Raw genomic sequence first — 19,997 nt, 5'->3', positions numbered from 1 at the left:
GAAGCCGGGCTCTTTGGGGTCGACTGGAACTCTGCGGTCGTTTCCACACGGACACCTGTCATTATATCACCGGGGAGCGTATGACCCGTCCCTCGGAAGGGGCGAAGGCGCTCGACGGTGGTTGTCGCGGGCATACTCGCGATCATACTCTCCATGAGCTCTTCCCAGATGCCGATCCTGGCGGCGATCACGATCTTCACGCCGTAAAGGCGACCTAGGACTGTGTACCGACTGAATGGTGTCTACTCTTACTAACCTGCTGTGGATTCTGTTCCGCGACTGGGACACAGCGGAGTTATGGTCTCTCACTGCTCGGAGCAGCACTCTGATTTGTTCCAAGCCCCTTCCAGCCTCTGAGCGAGACGGCTGAATGGACTCTGCGATATGTGCAATAGCTGATAAATTCTGAAACGGTGTGTGGAATACCTGAGTTTCTGGTAGAAACAATTGCCGTGAACGCCGACTGGACCCATGGATCAGTCGACGGGCACGCTCGTCGAGAAAATGTTGGAGATTCTCCAAACGGGTGTGCTCAGCCAGCGTGGCCAGGCGCACTGCCTCCAAGGCCCGAGCCTCGGCGGTTTCCCCTACGATGGGGGTCTGGAGAGCCTCCACGTTGCAGCGGTGCAGCTCCCCCTCTGCTGTGAGCTGAGAGGTTGAGGCAGATACTCCTCATGACCGAATGATGAGCCGTCACTGTCACTGTCACCGCCGCTGCGACGAAAATCAGGTCGACCGCGATGGGAATCGACCACGAGGACTTCCTCCACGGGGTCACAACTCCCGCTCTCGAAAAAGGTGTCTGCAAAATCAGTCGACAGGTCGACTGACCCACAACGAAATAGGTCGGGCTCGATCGCCATGACTTGGGGGGTGAACGCCTGACGGGCCACCGCGTGCTTCACCCTCCGCTGGAGCCGCGAACGATCAGATCGCTTGCGGCGGCGTCCGGCAGAGTGAGATGATGACGCGAGGACCGACTGACACGGAGTCGACGGCTACCGAAGGAGGACGCCGCAGGCACTCGCGCGGAAGGGTGACGAGCCACGAATTGAGAGGGCCTCGACGTCGAGGGGGGCCTCCTGAAGCCAGGCGGAGTCGTTGGCGACGAAAGTGAGCGCGCCGAGTCGGAACTCACGGCCCATGACCAAACCACCACCGGAAACCATGTTGATGAACACCAAAGAAAACGCAACCTCGCCGGAAGTCACTAAGATGCTTCGCTCCATGGTGGGTGCCAACTGTCGTGGTACTAAGTCTGACAGTAAGTATAGGGGGTACGAATGAGGAGGCAAGGTCCTAGCTACGACGAGATTGTACGCAAGTGTTTATGAGTTCAGCCCCCTCTCGGAGGAGGTAAAAGCCCTACGTCTCGGTGCCCTGAGGCGGTCGACTGGAATATGATGTGTGTGTTACAGGGGGTGCGAACCCTTGTCCCAGAGGAGGGGGTGGCTTATATATATAGAGTGCGCCAGGACCCTAGCCCACCTCCGTTACAGGGGTTCAATGTACATAAAGACAGGGCGTTACTGGTAACACCAGCTATAAAGTGCTATTAATGTCCTTGAAGATTACGGAGTGAACGCCTGGCTGTTGCTGTCATGTACGACTCCTGGTCTTCAATAGGTCGAGTGATTTCTTGTATGGTCGAGTGATATTAGGAGGGAGGGGTACCCGAGTGGTACAACTGGTCGAGTGGATCACACTCGACGCCTTCAATTGGTATTCTCTGTTGTCTCTTGGGTGCCTTTGCTTCTAGGGTAGTGACCTTGGGTAGGGCGTATAGGTCAGGCCTATGACCCTACCCTAGGTCTATATCCTCATCAGACAGCGCCGAAGCGATCAACCCTATGAGTGTGCTGCACCTCTACTTTATATTGGCATCCGTCGCGGGCTCAACACTTGGGCCTCGCATGGACCCTAAAGCCCAAAATCTGTTCGGCCGGGATCCGAGTCCGAGTAGAATCACATCTGACTCATGGAGTCTGATCCGGCCTCATAGGTTCCTTCCCTTAAGCGCGCGACCCCTTAGGTTTAAGTCGGCTTGGTCGCAGGTCGGATCACCTTCGACCTGCTCGGCTGGTAGCGGCCTCTAGCAAGGCGTGCCGACCATCAAGCAGACAATGAAGCCGGTTGGCGAAACTGTACATCCACTAGTAGAAAAGAGGGCTTTGGTCCACCCCGGATTAGCCCATTAGTCCCGGTTCAGTCCAGAACCGGGACTAATGGTGGCATTAGTCCCGGTTCATGCACCCAGGGGCCACGTGGGCAATTTGTCCCGGTTCGTTTGGACCTTTTAGTCTCGGTTGGTGCCACGAACCGGGACTAAAGGGTGCGATGCCCATTAGTACCGGTTCGTGGCACCAACCGGGACTAAAGGTTAGACCTTTTGTCCCGATTCAAGCCACCAACCGGTACTAATGGGGTTTGAGGCATTAATACCGGTTCATGGCACGAACCGGTACTAAAGGTCACATTTTCAAACTCCACCCCCCCCCCCCCCGTGGATCGCCTTTTCAGTTTAAAAAAACAAAAGAAAATGATGAAAATGTCAAAAAAATAAAAAAAAGTTTCCCATGTGATATGTGGTCTAGTTGTTGGGAAAATTTGCAAATGTGAATTTTGACTTTATTTGCAAAATCTCTCTAGAATTTAGTAAAATGGGCATAACTTTTGCATACTGACTCGGATGAAAAAGTTTTTTATATGAAAAATCATCTACTCAAAAAGTTACATCCAAATTTAATCGGGGGAACCTTGTTAAACATTTTCAAAATCCTCAAAAACCTAACAGAAAAAAAGTTACGGGGCTTTTAAGATCTAGAGTGGAAAAAATCGAAAAAAATTCAAACTATGGTCAAACAATGGTCAAACTAATTATTCTAGAATATTAGTGTTACTAAATAATTATTTCAGTTATTTTGAATTTTGGTCAAATCTAGTCAAACTGTGGTCAAACTGTGGTCAAACAATGGTCAAACTAATTATTCAAGAAATATTAGTGTTACTAAATAATTATTGTTTTTTAAAACAATAGTTTCAAACTCAAACAATGAAATGTGTCACTTCATGCTGACGCAAAATTCCTGAGGGTTAATAGGATTGACATCTTACTATTGTCAGGAAAACAACAAGTGCAGACTTAGAAACGAGGGAGAATAGAACCCGGAAGTTAAGCGTGCTCAGGCTGGGGGAGTGGGAGGATGGGTGACCGTTCGGGAAGTTGGATGATTAGGAATGAGGAGGGGTGATTAGAGATTAAAGGATAAATTGAGCAGTGATGAGGGGTGGTGATTAGAGATTAGAGGTTAAAATAATTCAGAAATTTGAAAATAAAAAAAATTAAAAAAAATTTCAAAAAAAAATCATAAAATTTCCTTTAGTCTGGGTTGGTGTTACCAACCGGGACTAAAGGTGGAGCTCCACGTGGCCGCGACCTTTAGTCCCGGTTCCAGTTTGAACCGGGACTAAAGGTGGGAGGCATTAGTAACGGCCCTTTAGTCCCGGTTCAGAAACCGGGACTAAAGGGCCTTACCAACCGGGACTGATGCCCCCTTTTCTACTAGTGATCACACTTCCATTCCTTTTGCCACACGATATATGTTGTCGGGCTCAAGGCGAGTCTGTCATCCTTGTGCTAGCCCGACCTCTTTCTCGTTCCAGTGATGCCGACCACAAACTAGATTATGTCATAATCCTTGTCGCATGGCCATGCTTATTCTGGTCGGATCACACAAGGGGCCCAGAGTATATCTCTCCCGATCGGAGGGGCAAATTCCATCTTGCTTGACCATGTCTCGCAACATGGGTCTGGACAAGCCCGAAACCTACCTTTGTAACTACCCAGTCACGAAATAGCGTTTGGTTGGCCCAAAGCAGGTTTTTCACCATCCCGAGTACATGCGCCAGCTCAGGTCTTAAGACATAGAATGTATGTTGTACTAGAGACTCACATATGACATATTGTTGCGTCTCATAGTTGGGTCTGCCCGACTCGGACCTTATCTCGATCGGATCCGACTACGTCGAATCCGACCAGATCCTTCCGAGTCCATATTATCCGGTTAGCATCCAATGCTCCATGGCTAGTGAGACCAAGCCATCGACCGTGTCATATGCTAGTCTAGTCGGGTCCACACATCCCTTTTGACAAGGGACCTTTTATGACAGTCATCATACAATGCGTAGTCCCACAAACAAGTTACGTACTTGCTGAAACACATCATTGATAATGTTCAAGGACTATCTTTATTCATAAACACATAGGAAATATCATCATACATAATTGCCTCTAGGGCATATCTCCAACAAAACAATGGATTTCTATAGTTCGTCGGACAGGAAGTATGGACCGACAGAGCTTGCGAAATGATTCAAAATGAGTTCTTCGTTTCATCGAATTCAGACGAAGAAGTCGAGATGATCATGATCATAAGCATCCAACAACAAATTGAACGGGAGGTGAAGCACATTCTCAAAACTTCAATGGCTCGATCAAAGAGAGAGTGGAGGCACATGATCCCTACTTCAAGCTCGCTAGGGATTGTTATGGACAACTATCATTCTCTGCTAGGTAGAAATGCACGACTGCTCTGAGGATGCTTACACTTGGTACCGCTGCCGATGCTATTGGTGAGATGGTACGGATGGGGAGGGCAGATGTCTAAAGACCACTGCAAAGTTTGCCCGTGCATGTGACATGCATTTGGAGCAGAGTATCTGAGAGAACTAAATGTGCAGGATACAAAAAATTGCTGGCTATTGAAGAGGCAAGAGATTTTCCAGGTATACTCGGTTCAAATTGTATGCACTGCAATAAAAGAACCGCCTTAAAGGTTTGCGCAGGATGTACCAAAGTCACACCAAAGAAGCCACCGTCATATTGAAAGCATTGACATCACATGAGCTGTGGATTTGACATGCTTTCTTTGAAATGTCTGGTTCTCACAACGACATCAATGTGTTTCAGCGATCTCCCGTATTCAGGAGACTTTGTAATGCGAAATCGCCACCACACAACCACACTGCCAACGCCACGACTACAACATGGGGTACTATCTTGTCGGTGGTATATATCTTTAGTGCACGACATTTGTGAAGACCATAGTTGAACCCCGAGGCAACAAACAAAGTCACTTTCAACAATACAAGAGGTAGTTAGGAAGGATGTGAAGAGGGCATTCGGAGTTTCGTGGAGCTGTAATAATGCGACATTCACATATGTAATGGACGTGCATGTATTTATATGAATTTAAGATGTGTGGTTATGCATAATACATGAGGGGCTGTCTGGCGGGGTCTATGAGGTCAAATTTAACAAAACCGGCGGTAGATGCCCCAAGATTTTTTTTTTGAAATGAAGATGCTCTAAGATTTGACTGCCTAGCACGTGAAGACCGTGAGAGGAGAGTATTTTTTTTGACCCGCAAAAAGAAGAGAGAGAGAGAGAAGAAATAATTTAGCTCCCTTGCCATGCCAGCCTGTCTGCCCCCACAGTCGAGAGTGTGAATGAAACCAAAAAGACCCATTTGCCCCCAGAGGCAATAATCAAACCCGAGCTCCCTCAGCTCGCCTCTCCATTCACACTCGAACCCTCGACCTCTCCTCCCAGTGCAGCCTCGCCGTCGCCAGGGAGAGCGGGGCAGCCTGCTCCACCACTCCGGCCACTCCGGCCGGCGACCGCGCGGCGTCCTGCAGCGAGGTGCTTCCCTTCGTCCCACCCCCTCTGCATTCTTCTCCCGCTCCCTCGCTGTTCGCCGCGCCCACCCGCTCCACCTTTTCGCTGCGGGACCCCCTCCAGCCCGGCGACCGGCGGCGATTCAAGGCGGCGGCGGCTGCCAGCGAGGTTACCCCCGCACCATCTCGCCGCTCGTCCCATCCGTTTGCCAGATCGTAGGTTTTGGTCCCCGGTTTGCGTCGTACGAACGAACCCTAGGTTTTGTTCGTGAGATGAAATAGGGTTGCTGTCGAGGTGGGGGTTTGGGAGGGGAGAGGCGCGATGGACCACATTATGTGCGAACTAACCGATTTTTGCTAGCATCGGTCAAGCCATTATCCCAGGGAGCGCCGTGTGCGTGCAAACTGCAAAGAGCGAAAGCTCTCCGCCTCCTATCTGTCTATGCTGTGTGCTGGAACAACGGAAAGAAGGGCCAAAGTTGCCTTTTCCTTGGCCGGGTAAAAAGGGTTAATTGATTTTTTTTTAGTGAAGGGGTTAACTGATTTTGTTATGTGAAGAACGAGGAATTTGACAAAGTGACACGCCTTTGTCTGACACGTGGGGTTTGGGGCCACCTGTAAATGTGTCATTTGTGTTAAAGTGCAAATAAACGTGTGGAAGCAAGTGCTCTTTTAGGGATGATAATACTAAGCAAGTGTTTAAGCTTCGGTGAGAGGAAGGAGGCCACATCCCATTTAAGAGATCTGCAGGGCGAGTCTGATGCTCTGATTCGCTAATTGGCTAATTGCACATGTCACATGGCAATGATGGTGTGATCTGATGTTGGTGTTGAAAAACCATACCACGGAATGAGCTTTAGCCTTGTTTGAGTAATTGGTGGGTTATTGCACCTGCCATACTACTCCTTGCAGATGATTTCAGGTGTTAACTGCCAGGCAGGCGGTTGTTGGTGCCTAACACTTCAGGCTACGTGTCTGCTTTCTATAACAGTGAATTTAAGTTAATCTTTTGGTCGAATAGCTTTCTGTCAAGCTAACAAGCAGTCAGAGTGGGCAATATCAATACTAACATTTCTTGTTTAATGCTGTTGCAGGTCTGAATTGGTCATTATGGTGAAGAGAAGTGCAGAGAAAAGTCATGGTGTCATGGCTGCATGCACATCAAGTTCTGAACTTCCAGAACTTAACCAAAGGCAGAATTTCCGTTTAGGAGATATAACATGGGTTAAGCATGATGGCTCCTCATGGTGGCCAGCCCAGGTATGATGCATACACCTTCTGAGCACTTCATATACTTCAACTAGCTAAATACCTTTTGCTTTGCTACGGTTCAGCAATTTAGATTACCCCAACATGTTGAACCATTTTGTTGCTGCACTCGATGCCAGTATGGTTCTAAAATGATTGTAGATGCCAGTGAATATGCTTGTTGCATTGCGCATCAGCTTAAATTGAACACTGGCAGATGGTTGCATCTGTAGTAGAGCAATTATATGGATCATGTATGAGTAAGATAGTTTGGTCAAGTCTCAAGTGCCAATGCCACAACCTTTGTACTTATATGATGCAAAGACAAAACATTTCAGAGTTTTCCCAACTGTTATGTTCTTCATCCTAGCTTCCCATGCACATATTTAGACCACTTCTGTTTCTGAATTCAAGGTCATTGATGAAGCATGTGCCAGTAGCAAGGCCAAGAAGAAGACCAGCCATGATGCTCTGGTTCGACTGTATGGCACATGCCTAGAGTAAGGGTCCTAATAACATGTGAAGCCTTTCTTTTCTTTCTAGTGGTGATAAACTGATAATCTTTACGATAAAGGTAATTGTTTTCACTATTTTATTTTCAGCTTGTATGTTGACCCATGGAAGTCTAACATGGAATTTGAAATGGTATGCACATCTTCTACCCTACAGCTCATGAGGATGCTAATACGGAGTAGTGGTAACTGACTGAAGTGTATAAAATAAACTTAAATCAGCTGAAACACAAAAATAACCAACAAGGCAACAACTTCAATCATTATGGCAATTTTGGTTTCCTCAGGTTTTTAACTTCAGGAAACTGATATAACCAAAAGGCTGAATTGACGGACATACATTCACAAACACTTGATAGATTATATAATATTGCATATGTTGATAATGAAATTCTAACAATTGTTCTGAATTGTAATATGCTTTGTTCTAACTAACAGAATGTACCAATAGCACGACTCACACATATATGTTTTAGGATTGTACAGGTAAAGCATTTATTTTATTTTATCATTGTTGCATAATAACTAATAAACTAACTTAGCTGATCGAATGAGTATTTTTCTAGTTAGTAATTGTCTTACTTGTTTTTTCTACCTAAACCGGCCAATATCAATCGAATCCTCACCCAGCGTCAATACTTATGCACTGTATAAACTATAAACTGCTTTTGTTATTTAACTTCCAAGAAAATAAGTTGTTTTTGTCTTTTCACGCATGAACGATATCCAACCATGACCATTTTGAATTTTAAATATTTCTCATATGAGCTCATTGTATGCAGTTTCTGAAGGAAGAAAATAAGACAGCCATGGAAGCATTCCATGAGGTGCTTCAGAAGGTAGGGCAATCACCTTTACTTTGAACATTTTATGAATCACAGTTTGGTAGAGGCTGTTGAGATCCATGTTTAATTTTACAAATGCAGGAGCTATCTCATTTTAAGTCGCCCAGTGATGATGAGGAGGAAGCTGTCAACACAAAAGGTGAATTTGTGTTTTTTGCCTGGAGAATATATGCAGAAAAACACGTTCTTTGTATTGATCATGGTGGTCCTTGTGATTTGATCATTCATGTTATCCCTCTTCATTAGTGGTTTATGTTAACTGTGATATGTTACCGTTTGTGTATCTTTCCAGAATGGTATGATTAGGTAACATGTTCTAGGAGCAGTATCAGTGTCAGTATGCTAAATTATCACCTGTGCGGTTTTATTTCCCTGATCAAGTTTTAAATCGCCTTGCTATCAATGATACAAATATTTTTTTCTTTAATTGCTACGTTTCTAATTTTCTATTTTCATATGGTCTGACCATGTTGGCCACAGCCAAGACGTCTACTAAGAAAGTCAGAAAGCAAGAAGACTTAGAGCAGGACCAAGAAGTTCGGAGCAATGCAAAAGGTGGAGGTGCTGTTCAGAAAGCAAAAAAGCAGAAAGGTGTGAGACAAGCAAGTGCTCTTGACAAAGCTTTGAGTATAGAATCTGCTGAAGGTTTAAGAGATAAGACACCCAAGCAAGCTTCTGCTGTGCGAGATAAAAAGAGTGGCAAGAAGGCATCATCAGGAGCATCGGTGGCCAAAAAGGAAGGATCCTCAAAGCGATCGGGCCGTACCAATCTGAAGGAATATTCAGATGCGGCGGAGGACAGCACACCACAACTCCATGATACAAGCGCAAGTAAAAATGCAGCTGAAGCAGGAGACATGACATCAGTGAATCGAAGCCAGCACAAAACTGGTTCGACGGTTGAAGGAACCCACCGGAAGATAAAAGCTATGGTCAGGGATATACTGTTGGGGGATGTCATAGACAGGCAGCTTGCTGCTGAAATGGCGTATGTGGATGAAGTGATCTTTGGAATCTGTGAAGCTACCGAGGCAAAGGCGACTCAGGGTGCTGCTGCTACTACTGAGACAGAGGGTGGACTAAGCACCAAGCGGGCCGCCAGTGGGCTGGAGGCTGACTCAAGCCGTGCTGCGAAGAAGAAACCTAGAAAGGGGAAGGCGGCAAAGCCAGAGACCAAAGATCCCAACTCTTCTCCTGTAAGTAGACACTCTACACTCATGAATATGATTGTCTGAATGAATTTCGCACACTGATTTGACCAAACTCCACCAGAGCAGGGGCACGGCGGCAACGGGGGGATCGGAGCAGCATAGCGCGCGCCAGATCAAGATCATGCAGAGCCTGGGCCTGATCGCTCCGCTGGGATCTCCGTTCGACATGAAGGGTTCTGCTGCAGCCGCCCGTTGATGATATTTTGTAAGCACACCATTGGTTCTGTATGGAAACCCTAGTTATGGTGCCTACCTGATCTACCTACTAGTAGTTTACAAGTGCCAATTTCTGTTCTTGGTTACGGAAGACTTGGCCGGACATAGCTGCTGCGTAAGTAAGCGCACAGTTAGTTCTATCTGTATCAGCGCAAATGCGAGCCGCAGTCGCTCAGCGCTGTACCAAATTGGTTATTAAGATATTAAGTCGCGACTTGGATTATTTCCGGTTGGTGCTAGGAAGGATCTGTTGTGATCGATGCGGTGGCATGAATGACCCAATGCTGAGGTTATCTTCAGTTAGCATGTTGTATGAGCCGTGGACATTCTTTCCATGTTGATTTTCCATCTGATTCGTGGACTGTAATGTGCTATTTTTACAAAAGTATTGCCTCCGTCCTAAATTAGTCGTCTTAGATTAGATTTACGGATGTATCTGACATGACATCAAAACATGTCCAGATATTTTGTTTTCAGAAGTCGCAGGGCTCTGGCCTTTTAAGCCGGTATTTCTGTAGTTCCTTTCTCTAGATTTAACGATGGAAGAACCAGCCGAATTGGGCAGCGTATGCACAAACCTGTGTCGCCTGGTTACTCGTCCTTTGCTTTATCTGAATTCTAAGAGATTAACATATGGTCTGACGTTTGGCTGATTATATACCGAAGGGGTGGTGGTGCAGTTGGCTAGCGCGTAGGTCTCATAGCTAAACGTGAGTGATCCTGAGGTCAAGAGTTCGAGCCTTTCTCACCCCACCTAAAATTGTCCTTGTGATGATGAAATGCTCAGTGACAACTTGGGTCGTCACATCTCCACCTGAATGAATCATCAGGTGAAATTGAGCAACTCTGAAACTGGTCTTCTTTTTTCCTTCTTTTGGTTAATTGCTGGTTTGTTACTACTGCAGATTAATCAGATTTACTATTGTTTTCTTTTGACCTTGAGATATGAGATACTATTGATTCTCATAGCAAGAACTGAACATTTCTTTGCTCGTTCTCACATCTCTGAAACTAAGCTTTCTTCAGTGTAGTACTAGTGTACTACTACAACATTTCACAAAGAACACGGTAAAATTACACTGAACCGAGCGCCAACCAACCAAAATCTCATATATGATTCGCGATCTCCATTGCCTTTTACTTCCAACACTCACATTTCAAGTTATTTATTTATTCCACCACAAGACATCATCGTCAACCCCAAAGCCTGTGGCTCTAACCGTGCATGGCCTTGAGGATCTTGCGGCAATCCTCCGCGCAGGTCGCCGCCGCATCAGCATCAGCAGCGTCTGACTCGCCGTCGACGACGCAGCCCGAGGCCTCCCCGCAGACACCCGGGCACCCGCCGCCAATCTGGCCGCCCAGGGCGCACACCATGCCGCAGAGCGGCTTGCAGAACAGCCGGGGGTGCCTCAGCCTGCAGTCGGAGTAGCAGCTCACGTAGCATTTGCAGAACGCCGACGCCGCGTCGGCCGTCGGCAGCTGCTGCGCCGACGACAGCAGGACGGCGAGGAGCACGCAGACGGCCGCAGCCTTCACTCTCGCCTTCTTCTTCCCCTCCATTACTTCTGGTTCTTGTTCTTCCTCTTGCCTGTGAGCTGTGACAGTCGCTGGGCTGCCCCTCTCTTTATACCAACGAAGAAGCTTCTTCTGCTGCACACGGCATTGACTCCGCAAGAAGCTTCTTCGGCTGCACATGCCATTGTTTCTTGGAGAAGATTTTCTCTCCAGAGATGAGCTAGCTTGATTCAGGAAGAAGCTTTTCCTTTTGCAGAGATGATCATACATATAGAAGCTCAGATGCTCTTCCCAGAACAATTATGAAGTGAACTACTTAAAACACTTTGCTGTTACAACTACCCCTCCCTGTTCCATGAATCGACACATAAGTTCTATCATCTGTTTCTTACCTTTGTATTGCACACATACATATAGAGAGGAGTGTGTAGTACACAAGTTATTGCTCAAGCAATGCATATGTACGTGCTGATAGGCTTTGTGATCGGAGTAGGCTAGTAGATCCGGTACACCTACCTTCTGCTGGTGCAGACGAACTTGATCCAGCGCCGGCCATGGTGAAGTAGGGGCCGGTGATGGCAGAGAGATGGCGGCGGTGGTGGAGCTTCCCGTGAGCGCCGCGCTAACCCTAGATCGAGAGTGTCGATGGGGATTGTGGCAGCGATTAACCTCGTAAGTCGTGCCCCGGCCCCCACCTCTGTTTATATAGCACGGGTCACAGGGGCCCACCAACCATGGTTTGGTTGGGCGCCCCTGACCAGGGCGCGAGTCAGGGGCCCGTTCGACCCGTTGGGTTCGAACGGGAGAGAGATCAACCTAACATTCTCCCCCTTGATCTCAATTTTACTTTTAACTTTATACTTTCTAGTTTATTTGTTTCATCACATATTGGTACATAGAGCATGTTTCATCGTCACAGCTCAATTGCCGATAGAATCATTCAGCTACAACATACATTTTGTTCAGAAACAAATTCTGTTACTTTTGGGCCTATCCAGGAATCATAAGGCTTTCCCTTAAACCCATGCCGGCTAAGTGTTCCTTGAACACATTGGGTGGTAAGCCTTTCTTTAGCAGATCCGCAAGCATATCTTTTGTCTTTATATGCTCGAGACTTATAGTTTGATCCTGGATTTTATCTTTCACAACATAATACTTTATCTCTATTGTTTTGGCAGCATTACTCGACTTGTTGTTGTGAGCGTAAAATACCGCGGGCTGATTGTCGCAGTACATCTTTAGTGGTTTGTGAATACAATCTACCACTTTCAAGTCGGGTACAAATTTCTTTAGCCATATCGCCTGCCCCGTGGTTTCGAAGCATGCTATGAATTCTGCATACATCGTGGATGATGCAACTGTCGACTGTTTAGAGCTTTTCCACGAAATAGCTCCCCCAGCGAGGGTGAATACGTATCCCGACGTGGATTTTCTATCATCTTTGTCCCCCGCAAAATCTGCTTCTGAATACCCTTTTATCTCTAGGGAATCAGATCTCCTGTATGTTAGCATGTAGTCCTTCGTGCCTTGCGCATAATGCAATGCTTTCTTTATCATCTTCCAGTGCTCTATGCCTGGATTCTCTTGATATCTACCGAGTACCCCGGTGATAAAGGCTAAGTCAGGGCGAGTGCACACTTGTGCATACTGCAAGCTGCCAACTGCCGAAGCATATGGTACTCCTTTCATTTGATCGATCTCGTACTAGTTTTTGGGACATTGGAATTTCCCAAAACTATCGCCCTTAACTATAGGAGCAGGTGTGGCTTTACTCGCATGCATATTATACTTTTTAAGAACCTTTTCTAAATATGCTTTCTGCGATAGTCCTAAGACTCCATTATTTCTATCTCGGTGAATTTCTATGCCCAAAACATATGATGCTTCACCAAGATCTGTTATGTCAAAATTCGAGGATAAGAACTTCTTTGTTTCTTGTAGTAGACTAACATCACTGCTAGCAAGCAGAATGTCATCCACACAAGATTAGGAAAATATATTTCCCATTTTTAAACTTTGCATAAATGCAGTTATCCTCAATATTTTCTTTAAATCCAAAGCTTTTAATCTTTTGATTAAACTTTAAATACCACTGCCTGGAGGCTTGCTTTAATCCATAAATGAATTTCTTGAGGCGGCATCCCATATTTTCCTTACCTTCCATGATAAAATCCTTGGGCTATTTCATGTAGACATTTTCTTTTAAATCTCCGTTGAGAAATGCCGTCTTTACATCCATTTGATGTAACTCTAAATCAAAATGAGCAACTAATGCCATTATGATTTTGAAGGAATCCTTACATGAGACCGGAGAAAATGTCTCTTTGTAATCTATCCCTTCTCTTTGTGTAAATTCTTTTGCCACGAGTCGTGCTTTATATTTTTCTATATTCCCTTTAGAGTCATACTTAATTTTGTAGACCCATTTGCAGCCTACTGATTTGGCTCCTTTAGGAATTTCCTCTAAGTCCCAAACATCTTTGGAACTCATTGATTTCATCTCGTCTTCCATTGCCTTCATCCACATCGATGAATGAGGGCTTCTCATGGCTTCTTCATATGAGGTGGGATCTTTTTCCATATGAACCATTTTTGTGTTATAAACTTTAAAGTCAGTAGAAATAGCTGACTTTCTTGGTCTTGTAGACCTTCTAAGGGCATTAGTTTCTGGCACATTCTGTGCCTCAACTTCTAGCACTTTTTCTAAAATTTGCTGCTGCAGCTCCCTTTCATGCTCAACAACGGGCTCAGTCGGCTCCTGACGGACAGGTTCCGGGTCTGCCCCCATAGTTGTCATGGGTGGAGTTGCAACTGGTAGGGAGAAAAATGGCTCCTGGATCATCGGATTAGGTGCATGCACCCTCTTCTCCTCAAGATCAATTTTCCGAGCTACCAAGCTCCCCCTCATCATTTCGTCCTCTAAGAAGACTGCATGTCTCGTTTCTACAAACTTTGTATATCTGTCTGGGCAGTAGAAACGAAAACCCTTTGATCTGTCTGGATAGCTAATGAAGTGGCAACTCACTGTTTTGGGATTTAACTTTCCAATGTTTGGATTAAACATTTTGGCCTCAGCAGGGCACCCACACACCCTGAAGTGTTGTAGGGATGGCACCCTTCCTGTCCATAGCTCGTACGGTGTTTTGGGCACCGACTTGCTTGGTACTCTATTGAGAATGTGAATGGCGGTTTTAAGCGCCTCCATCCATAATCCCAATGGCAAGTTGGAATAACTCATCATGCTGCGCACCATATCCATAAGTGTACGTTGCGCCTTTCAGCTACTTCATTTTGCTGAGATTCGCCCGGCATTGAATACTGGGCAACTATGCCAGTCTCCTGCAAGAACTTTGCAAAAGGTCCAGGGACTTGGCCATATGGAGTGTGCCGACCGTAGTACTCTCCCCCACGGTCGGACCAAACTATCTTTATTCTTTTATCATGCTGATTTTTAACTTCAGCTTTGAATATTTTAAATTTATCCAACGCTTTAGATCTTTCTTTGATTGGATAAATATATCCATAGCGAGAGTAATCATCTGTGAATGTTATGAACGAGTCATATCCATCGACACTTTTCACCGGAAATGGTCCACAAATATCAGTGTGGATGATTTCTAGTGTGCCTGTGCTATGGATTGCACCTTTTTTGATTTGTTTTATGTACTTTCCTTTAACGCAATCTATGCATTGTTCTAAGTCTGAAAATTCTAACGGAGGAAGAATTTCACTTTTAACTAATCTTTATATTCTCCCCTTCGAAATATGGCCCAAGCGACAGTGCCATAATTTCGATGAGTCGAATGTTCTTTTTCTTTTCTTTTGCTCTTTATTTGACGTGGAAATATTTTCTTTCACATTGCAAACGTAATAAACTTTTTCATGAAGTGATAACAAATAAAGCTCATCATGTAGTAAAACATCACCCACATAAGCATTATTATACCAAATGGCACACTTGCCATGTCCAAAATAACATTCATAATTATCTTTGTCCAAAGAAGAAACACTAATTAAGTTTCTATGACATGATGGAACAAATAAAACATCTCTAAGTATAAGATTGAATCCGCCAGCTAACTCCAAGGAGATGTCACCGACAGCTTCAACTTCTGCTTCAACTCCGTTTGCCACTTCAATGCGTCTTTCGCTTCTTAGCGTAGTTCACGTCGAATGGAATACCTGTAAAGAATTTGCAACATGAACAGTTGCTCCTGAATCAATCCACCAAGTGGATTTTGAAAACTGTGTATACAATGATTCATTTACAAATGAAACTATATTGTTACCTCTTTTTGCCATGTCTGACTTCAGCCAAGCAGCGCAGTCTTTCTTGTAATGCCCTTTCTGCTTGCAGTGGAGACAAGTGTCTTTGTCCATTGAGAAAGGCTGTTACTGACGCTGATGCTGATGGGGGACTTTTCCATGCTTTGAAGGAGAACTTTTGTTGTTTTGACTGTAGTCCTTTTTTTTGTAATCCTTCACATAGTTGAGTGAACCACGATGTGTGGCTTTGAGTCTTTCCTCTTCTTGGACACACATTTCTATTGTCTTTTCAATGTCCCATATGTTCCAGGGGTCATATTATAGTTTACAACAAAAGTTTCAAACTCGTTTGGCAATGAAGCCATGACCAGGTGGACCAGGAGCGTTGGTTTGATCTCCAGATCCTCATCCATGGGCTTTAGCTTTGCTGCCATATTGCTCATCCTCAGGATGTGCTCTCTTATTCCATGACTACCACCCGTGTAGCGCTGTGTCATCAGTTGCTCTAACACTTGGGTGGCATATATCTTTGAAGAGCCAGTGAACTGGCTCTTTATCTTTGTAAGCAACTCCCTTGCGGAAGTGCACTCTGCAATGGAGCCCACAATGGCGCTCTCAATTGTATTCTTTATAAAAGCCATGCATTTTTTGTTTGCATTGACCCACTTTTGGTTATCTATGAGGTAGGACTGCTCCAAAGGAGTATAGTCCCTCTTCTTTTTAGCCCATGCATCATCATCATCAGTGGCCTCTCCTACTGGCTCTGTGGGTCTGACCGGCTGTGGTTTCTCCACAACTCAGTCAAGATCAGCACAAACAAATGCCAGTTCAACTTTCTTCCTCCACTCAGTGTGGTTGTCACCTCTGAGTGTCAGAACTTCTTTTAGGCAACTCATCAAGTGAAAGCCTCCTGAAATCATAATTTAAGTGACATCAGTATAACAATCATATGCAATAATCTAACGTTGGTCAAATTAAACATACAATTGTCTATGCAATTAAATCTATATTACCGTTGGGCAAAATATTAGAAATAAATGCACCTTTAAATTTCAATAATAAAACATGATCATGTTATTAATAACGTTGGTCATAAAAAATAACATAATCATATCATTTCAATAATTACTTTCACATGCTCTTAAATACATAATTCTATCTAAACTTTTATTTCCTTTTAAAGAGCACTAATAATTATTTACGCAGCGGAAAAACGTGAATAAAAATTCACGAACTTTTTTTTAGTTCTACAGAAACTTTTACTTTGACCGAATAAAAAATCATGAACTTTTTAATTTTCTGTATAAAATTCATGAGCATTTCTTTTCTGAAAATTTTCTGTTTGCATTTTCAGAAACTTTTTCTGTCACTTTTCTATTTTCTAAACAAAAAAATTTCGTTGGAAAAATTGCATAGAAAACCTATCAGGAAACTGCCCAAAAAACTGGACAGAAATTGTTAAAACGAAAAGAAAACAACAGCTCCAGCCGGCCTCGGCCTGGCGCGGGAGGCCCGCAGCGGCCCACGGCCTGCTCTCCCGCGCGCTCACGCAAACCGAGCCTGGCCTCGGCCTGGGCCGCTGGCCTTGGCCCAACACGGCCTCCTTTTTTGGCCCAAAAAGCCTGCTCAACTCGCTAGGGTTCCAGTTGTGGCCGTCCGCGAGATCTGACGGTCGACCGCGCCTCTCGCTCGAACAAAACAGATCGCAGGCCATAGGGAGGAAAACCCTAGCACTCATTTCCTCCCGCGCCGCTCGCTGCCTCTGTATCTCTCTGCGGCGGCGAGTCTATGCCAGCGCTCTGGTCGCGCCGGTCGCCGGCGACGGCGTCGACGGCCACCATGCCGCGCCGCGGCTACCTTCCCCCTTCCCCTCTTCTTTCCCCCTTCCTGTGACAGAGAGAGCGAGAGAGAGGCACGGCCAAGCCCTCTGCTCCCCTTCGCGCCCGCTCTTGCCCTCTCGCTACTCTCTCGCCCTCTCGCTCGGTTCCGGCTCCGAGAGCCACGCCGGCGCGGCGAGCCAGCAGCCCTTCCCCCTCCCCACTCCGTTTCCAGGAGAGAGAGGAAGACAGAGAGGCTATCCTTTTATCTTTTCATTGAGAGGAAGAGGAGTGCGGCCAGATCGCGTCGTGGCTATCCTCCTCGTCGGTCGCGCGTCCTCCCTAGCGGTGAGCGCGCCGCCGCCGAGGGATTTGGCCGCGGTGCTAACCCTCCCCTTTTTTTGCGTCTTTTTCCTTTCTTTTCCGGCGAGCAATTGCTAGCTCCGGTGGTTCTTCTTCCGGACACCTCGGCTTGCCGATGCGCGTCCGAATCGAGAGGAATGGCGCGGCCTTGCGGCGGCGTTCTTTGCCGCCGAGGCCCGAGGCCATACTCCGGTGAACTTTTGGGGTTTTCTTTGCTCTGCCCTGCTAGGGTTCTTTGGGGAGGGACTTTTTTCTTTCTCTGTTTTCTTTTTACCAAAAATCTTCTAGCCCGATCTGGCTACCTGATACCATTGACTTTGTGATCGGAGTAGGCTAGTAGATCCGGTACACCTACCTTCTGCTGGTGCAGACGAACTCGATCCAGCGCCGGCCATGGTGAAGTAGGGGCCGGTGATGGCAGAGAGATGGCGGCGGTGATGGAGCTTCCCGTGAGCGCCGCGCTAACCCTAGATCGAAAGGGAGTATCGGTGGGGATTGTGGCAGCGATTAACCTCGTAAGTCGTGCCCCGACCCCCACCTCTGTTTATATAGCATGGGTCACAGGGGCCCACCAACCATGATTTGGTTGGGCGCCCCCGATCAGGGCGCGAGTCAGGGGCCCGTTCGACCCGTTGGGTTCGAACGGGAGAGAGATCAACCTAACATGTGCATCTTATATAGATATAGGCTTGTAGTGCTCGTTTTCAGGGTCCCATTTCTGATCTGTAAGCCTCTATATTAGGCATACTTGTGCAAATTTGCAACGGTGGCATTAGTGGCACCATGTGAAATAAGAGTGAACTGCAGTCTTTACCCCCTAAGTTTGACATTTTCGACACTAATTATTCCATTTAAGAAAATTTCATTTATTATACCCCATTTAACAAAAGTGTTGCCATAAATTATCCTTTTTTATTTTTGTGAGTGTTCCAAACTATAGGCCCCGATTACCAGGTCCATGTGGCGTGCCATGTTGTCGGGTTTTTCCTGGAGTTTTTTTCCTCATGTGAACCAGTCCGCGCCGCTGCGCCCGACCGGACTGCCTGATGTGAATCACACGCACCGCGGCACCGGCACACCGCACTCCTGGCGCCTGTCCCGACCCGCACCACGCTTGGCTGTAGAGCACGCACTGGTCGCCTAACCGCGCACGCAGTAACTAAATAATTGATCATGATTTTGATCTTTCATAACAACTTAATGGCCACCTCTTCAACATTTTCTTCTCGGAACGGTGATTAAGGGTACCAAACAAAAAAGAAAACCTTGTTTGTGACTCTCACGTCTCAGTAGAAGCCACTGGAACTATACACAGACAAATTATAGGCAGTTTCCCTATTACTGTGTGTTTTCATCATGTTATTACATCTGGATATATGGTTATCTAATGCTCCGATTTTACATACAGAAAAGTTCAAGTTCCATTTAACATTAGTACTCCACCCGTCCTATAATATAAGAGTGTTTTTGACACTCCCTCCATCCATAATGTAAAACATTTTTTGACACTACTATAGTGCCAAAAATGTTTTTATATTATGGAACGGAGGGAGTACAGTGCTAAGTAGACAAGCAGTCAAGCACTGGTCACTAACATTGTTCATACTTGTTTTTTGAGGGAATGACACACTGACAAGCTAACCTGGCGGCAAACTGAGGCCCATGTCCGAAGAGCTGGCAAAAAATCAAATTACCGATGGGAGGGTTCGATCTCATAACCTGCCAACCGGCCATGCACAGTTTGTCCAACTGCCCCAGCTAGAGATATGAGAGATTTTTTTCTCCCGTTGCAACGCACGGGCCTTTTTGCTATAAGATATCATATATTAAGTGTAGTAGTAAAGAAGTATATATACATCTGTTCTAATCCGATCCATCCAGGTATACATAACTTACTGTCGGTTTATGATAATACTGAAGAAACAATTAAGGTCGCTTTATGATAATACTGAAGAAAAAAGATACATGTTTCAGGATTATATCCACAAAACCTTCTCCACAGTGATAATATGCTAAAGTGATCAAGTACAGCCATCTCATCGCAGATCTTCAAAACAAGAAACAGTGACCTGAAGTCCTGAACCCATCTAATTAATATGCATCCCGAACTGCAAGAGAACTAAAAGCCTAACCACCGGGTGTGAAAATCAGAGAATTCGGGCATGCATGAGAGGGGAGGAGATTGCCATACCAGTTGCTGCTTCCGGCTCCAACGATCACCAACATTAACTACAAGTGTCGCCTACGTTCGTCCTGCCCTCTCTGAACGAAGGACTGAGTGGGGTGGGCCAGACATGGGCCACCGTGAATGGGACTGGAGGATGA

General features: G+C 45.8%; 1 protein-coding gene across 2 annotated transcripts; it reads left to right on the top strand.

Moving 5' to 3' along the window:
* The first annotated feature begins 5,493 nt into the window (after positions 1 to 5,493).
* LOC123136070 (uncharacterized) lies at positions 5,494 to 9,926 on the top strand. Of its 2 annotated transcripts, none has more exons than XM_044555355.1 (8): positions 5,494 to 5,701; positions 6,771 to 6,936; positions 7,339 to 7,424; positions 7,527 to 7,569; positions 8,219 to 8,275; positions 8,363 to 8,420; positions 8,762 to 9,477; positions 9,554 to 9,926. In XM_044555355.1, the coding sequence occupies exons 2-8, from the start codon at positions 6,787 to 6,789 to the stop codon at positions 9,686 to 9,688; spliced, it is 1,245 nt and encodes a 414-aa protein (XP_044411290.1). In that variant the 5' UTR covers positions 5,494 to 5,701; positions 6,771 to 6,786; the 3' UTR covers positions 9,689 to 9,926. The 2 variants fall into 2 exon arrangements, with proteins under 2 accessions (XP_044411290.1, XP_044411291.1); XM_044555356.1 differs by having other exon boundaries at positions 5,564 to 5,845.
* The last annotated feature ends 10,071 nt before the right edge of the window (positions 9,927 to 19,997 follow it).

The sequence above is a fragment of the Triticum aestivum genome, chromosome 6B, assembly GCF_018294505.1.
Source record: "Triticum aestivum cultivar Chinese Spring chromosome 6B, IWGSC CS RefSeq v2.1, whole genome shotgun sequence".
Classification (NCBI taxonomy): domain Eukaryota; kingdom Viridiplantae; phylum Streptophyta; class Magnoliopsida; order Poales; family Poaceae; genus Triticum; species Triticum aestivum.
This window is presented reverse-complemented; position numbering and strand designations above follow the sequence as displayed.

Excerpts from the sequence above, each read along its gene's own strand:
- LOC123136070 (XM_044555355.1), top strand. The coding sequence starts at position 6,787 with ATGGTGAAGAGAAGTGCAGAGAAAAGTCATGGTGTCATGGCTGCATGC. Across the intron at positions 7,425-7,526 it reads CTGTATGGCACATGCCTAGA|CTTGTATGTTGACCCATGGA; the intron begins GTAAGGGTCCTA and ends TTTTATTTTCAG. Across the intron at positions 9,478-9,553 it reads AAGATCCCAACTCTTCTCCT|AGCAGGGGCACGGCGGCAAC; the intron begins GTAAGTAGACAC and ends AAACTCCACCAG.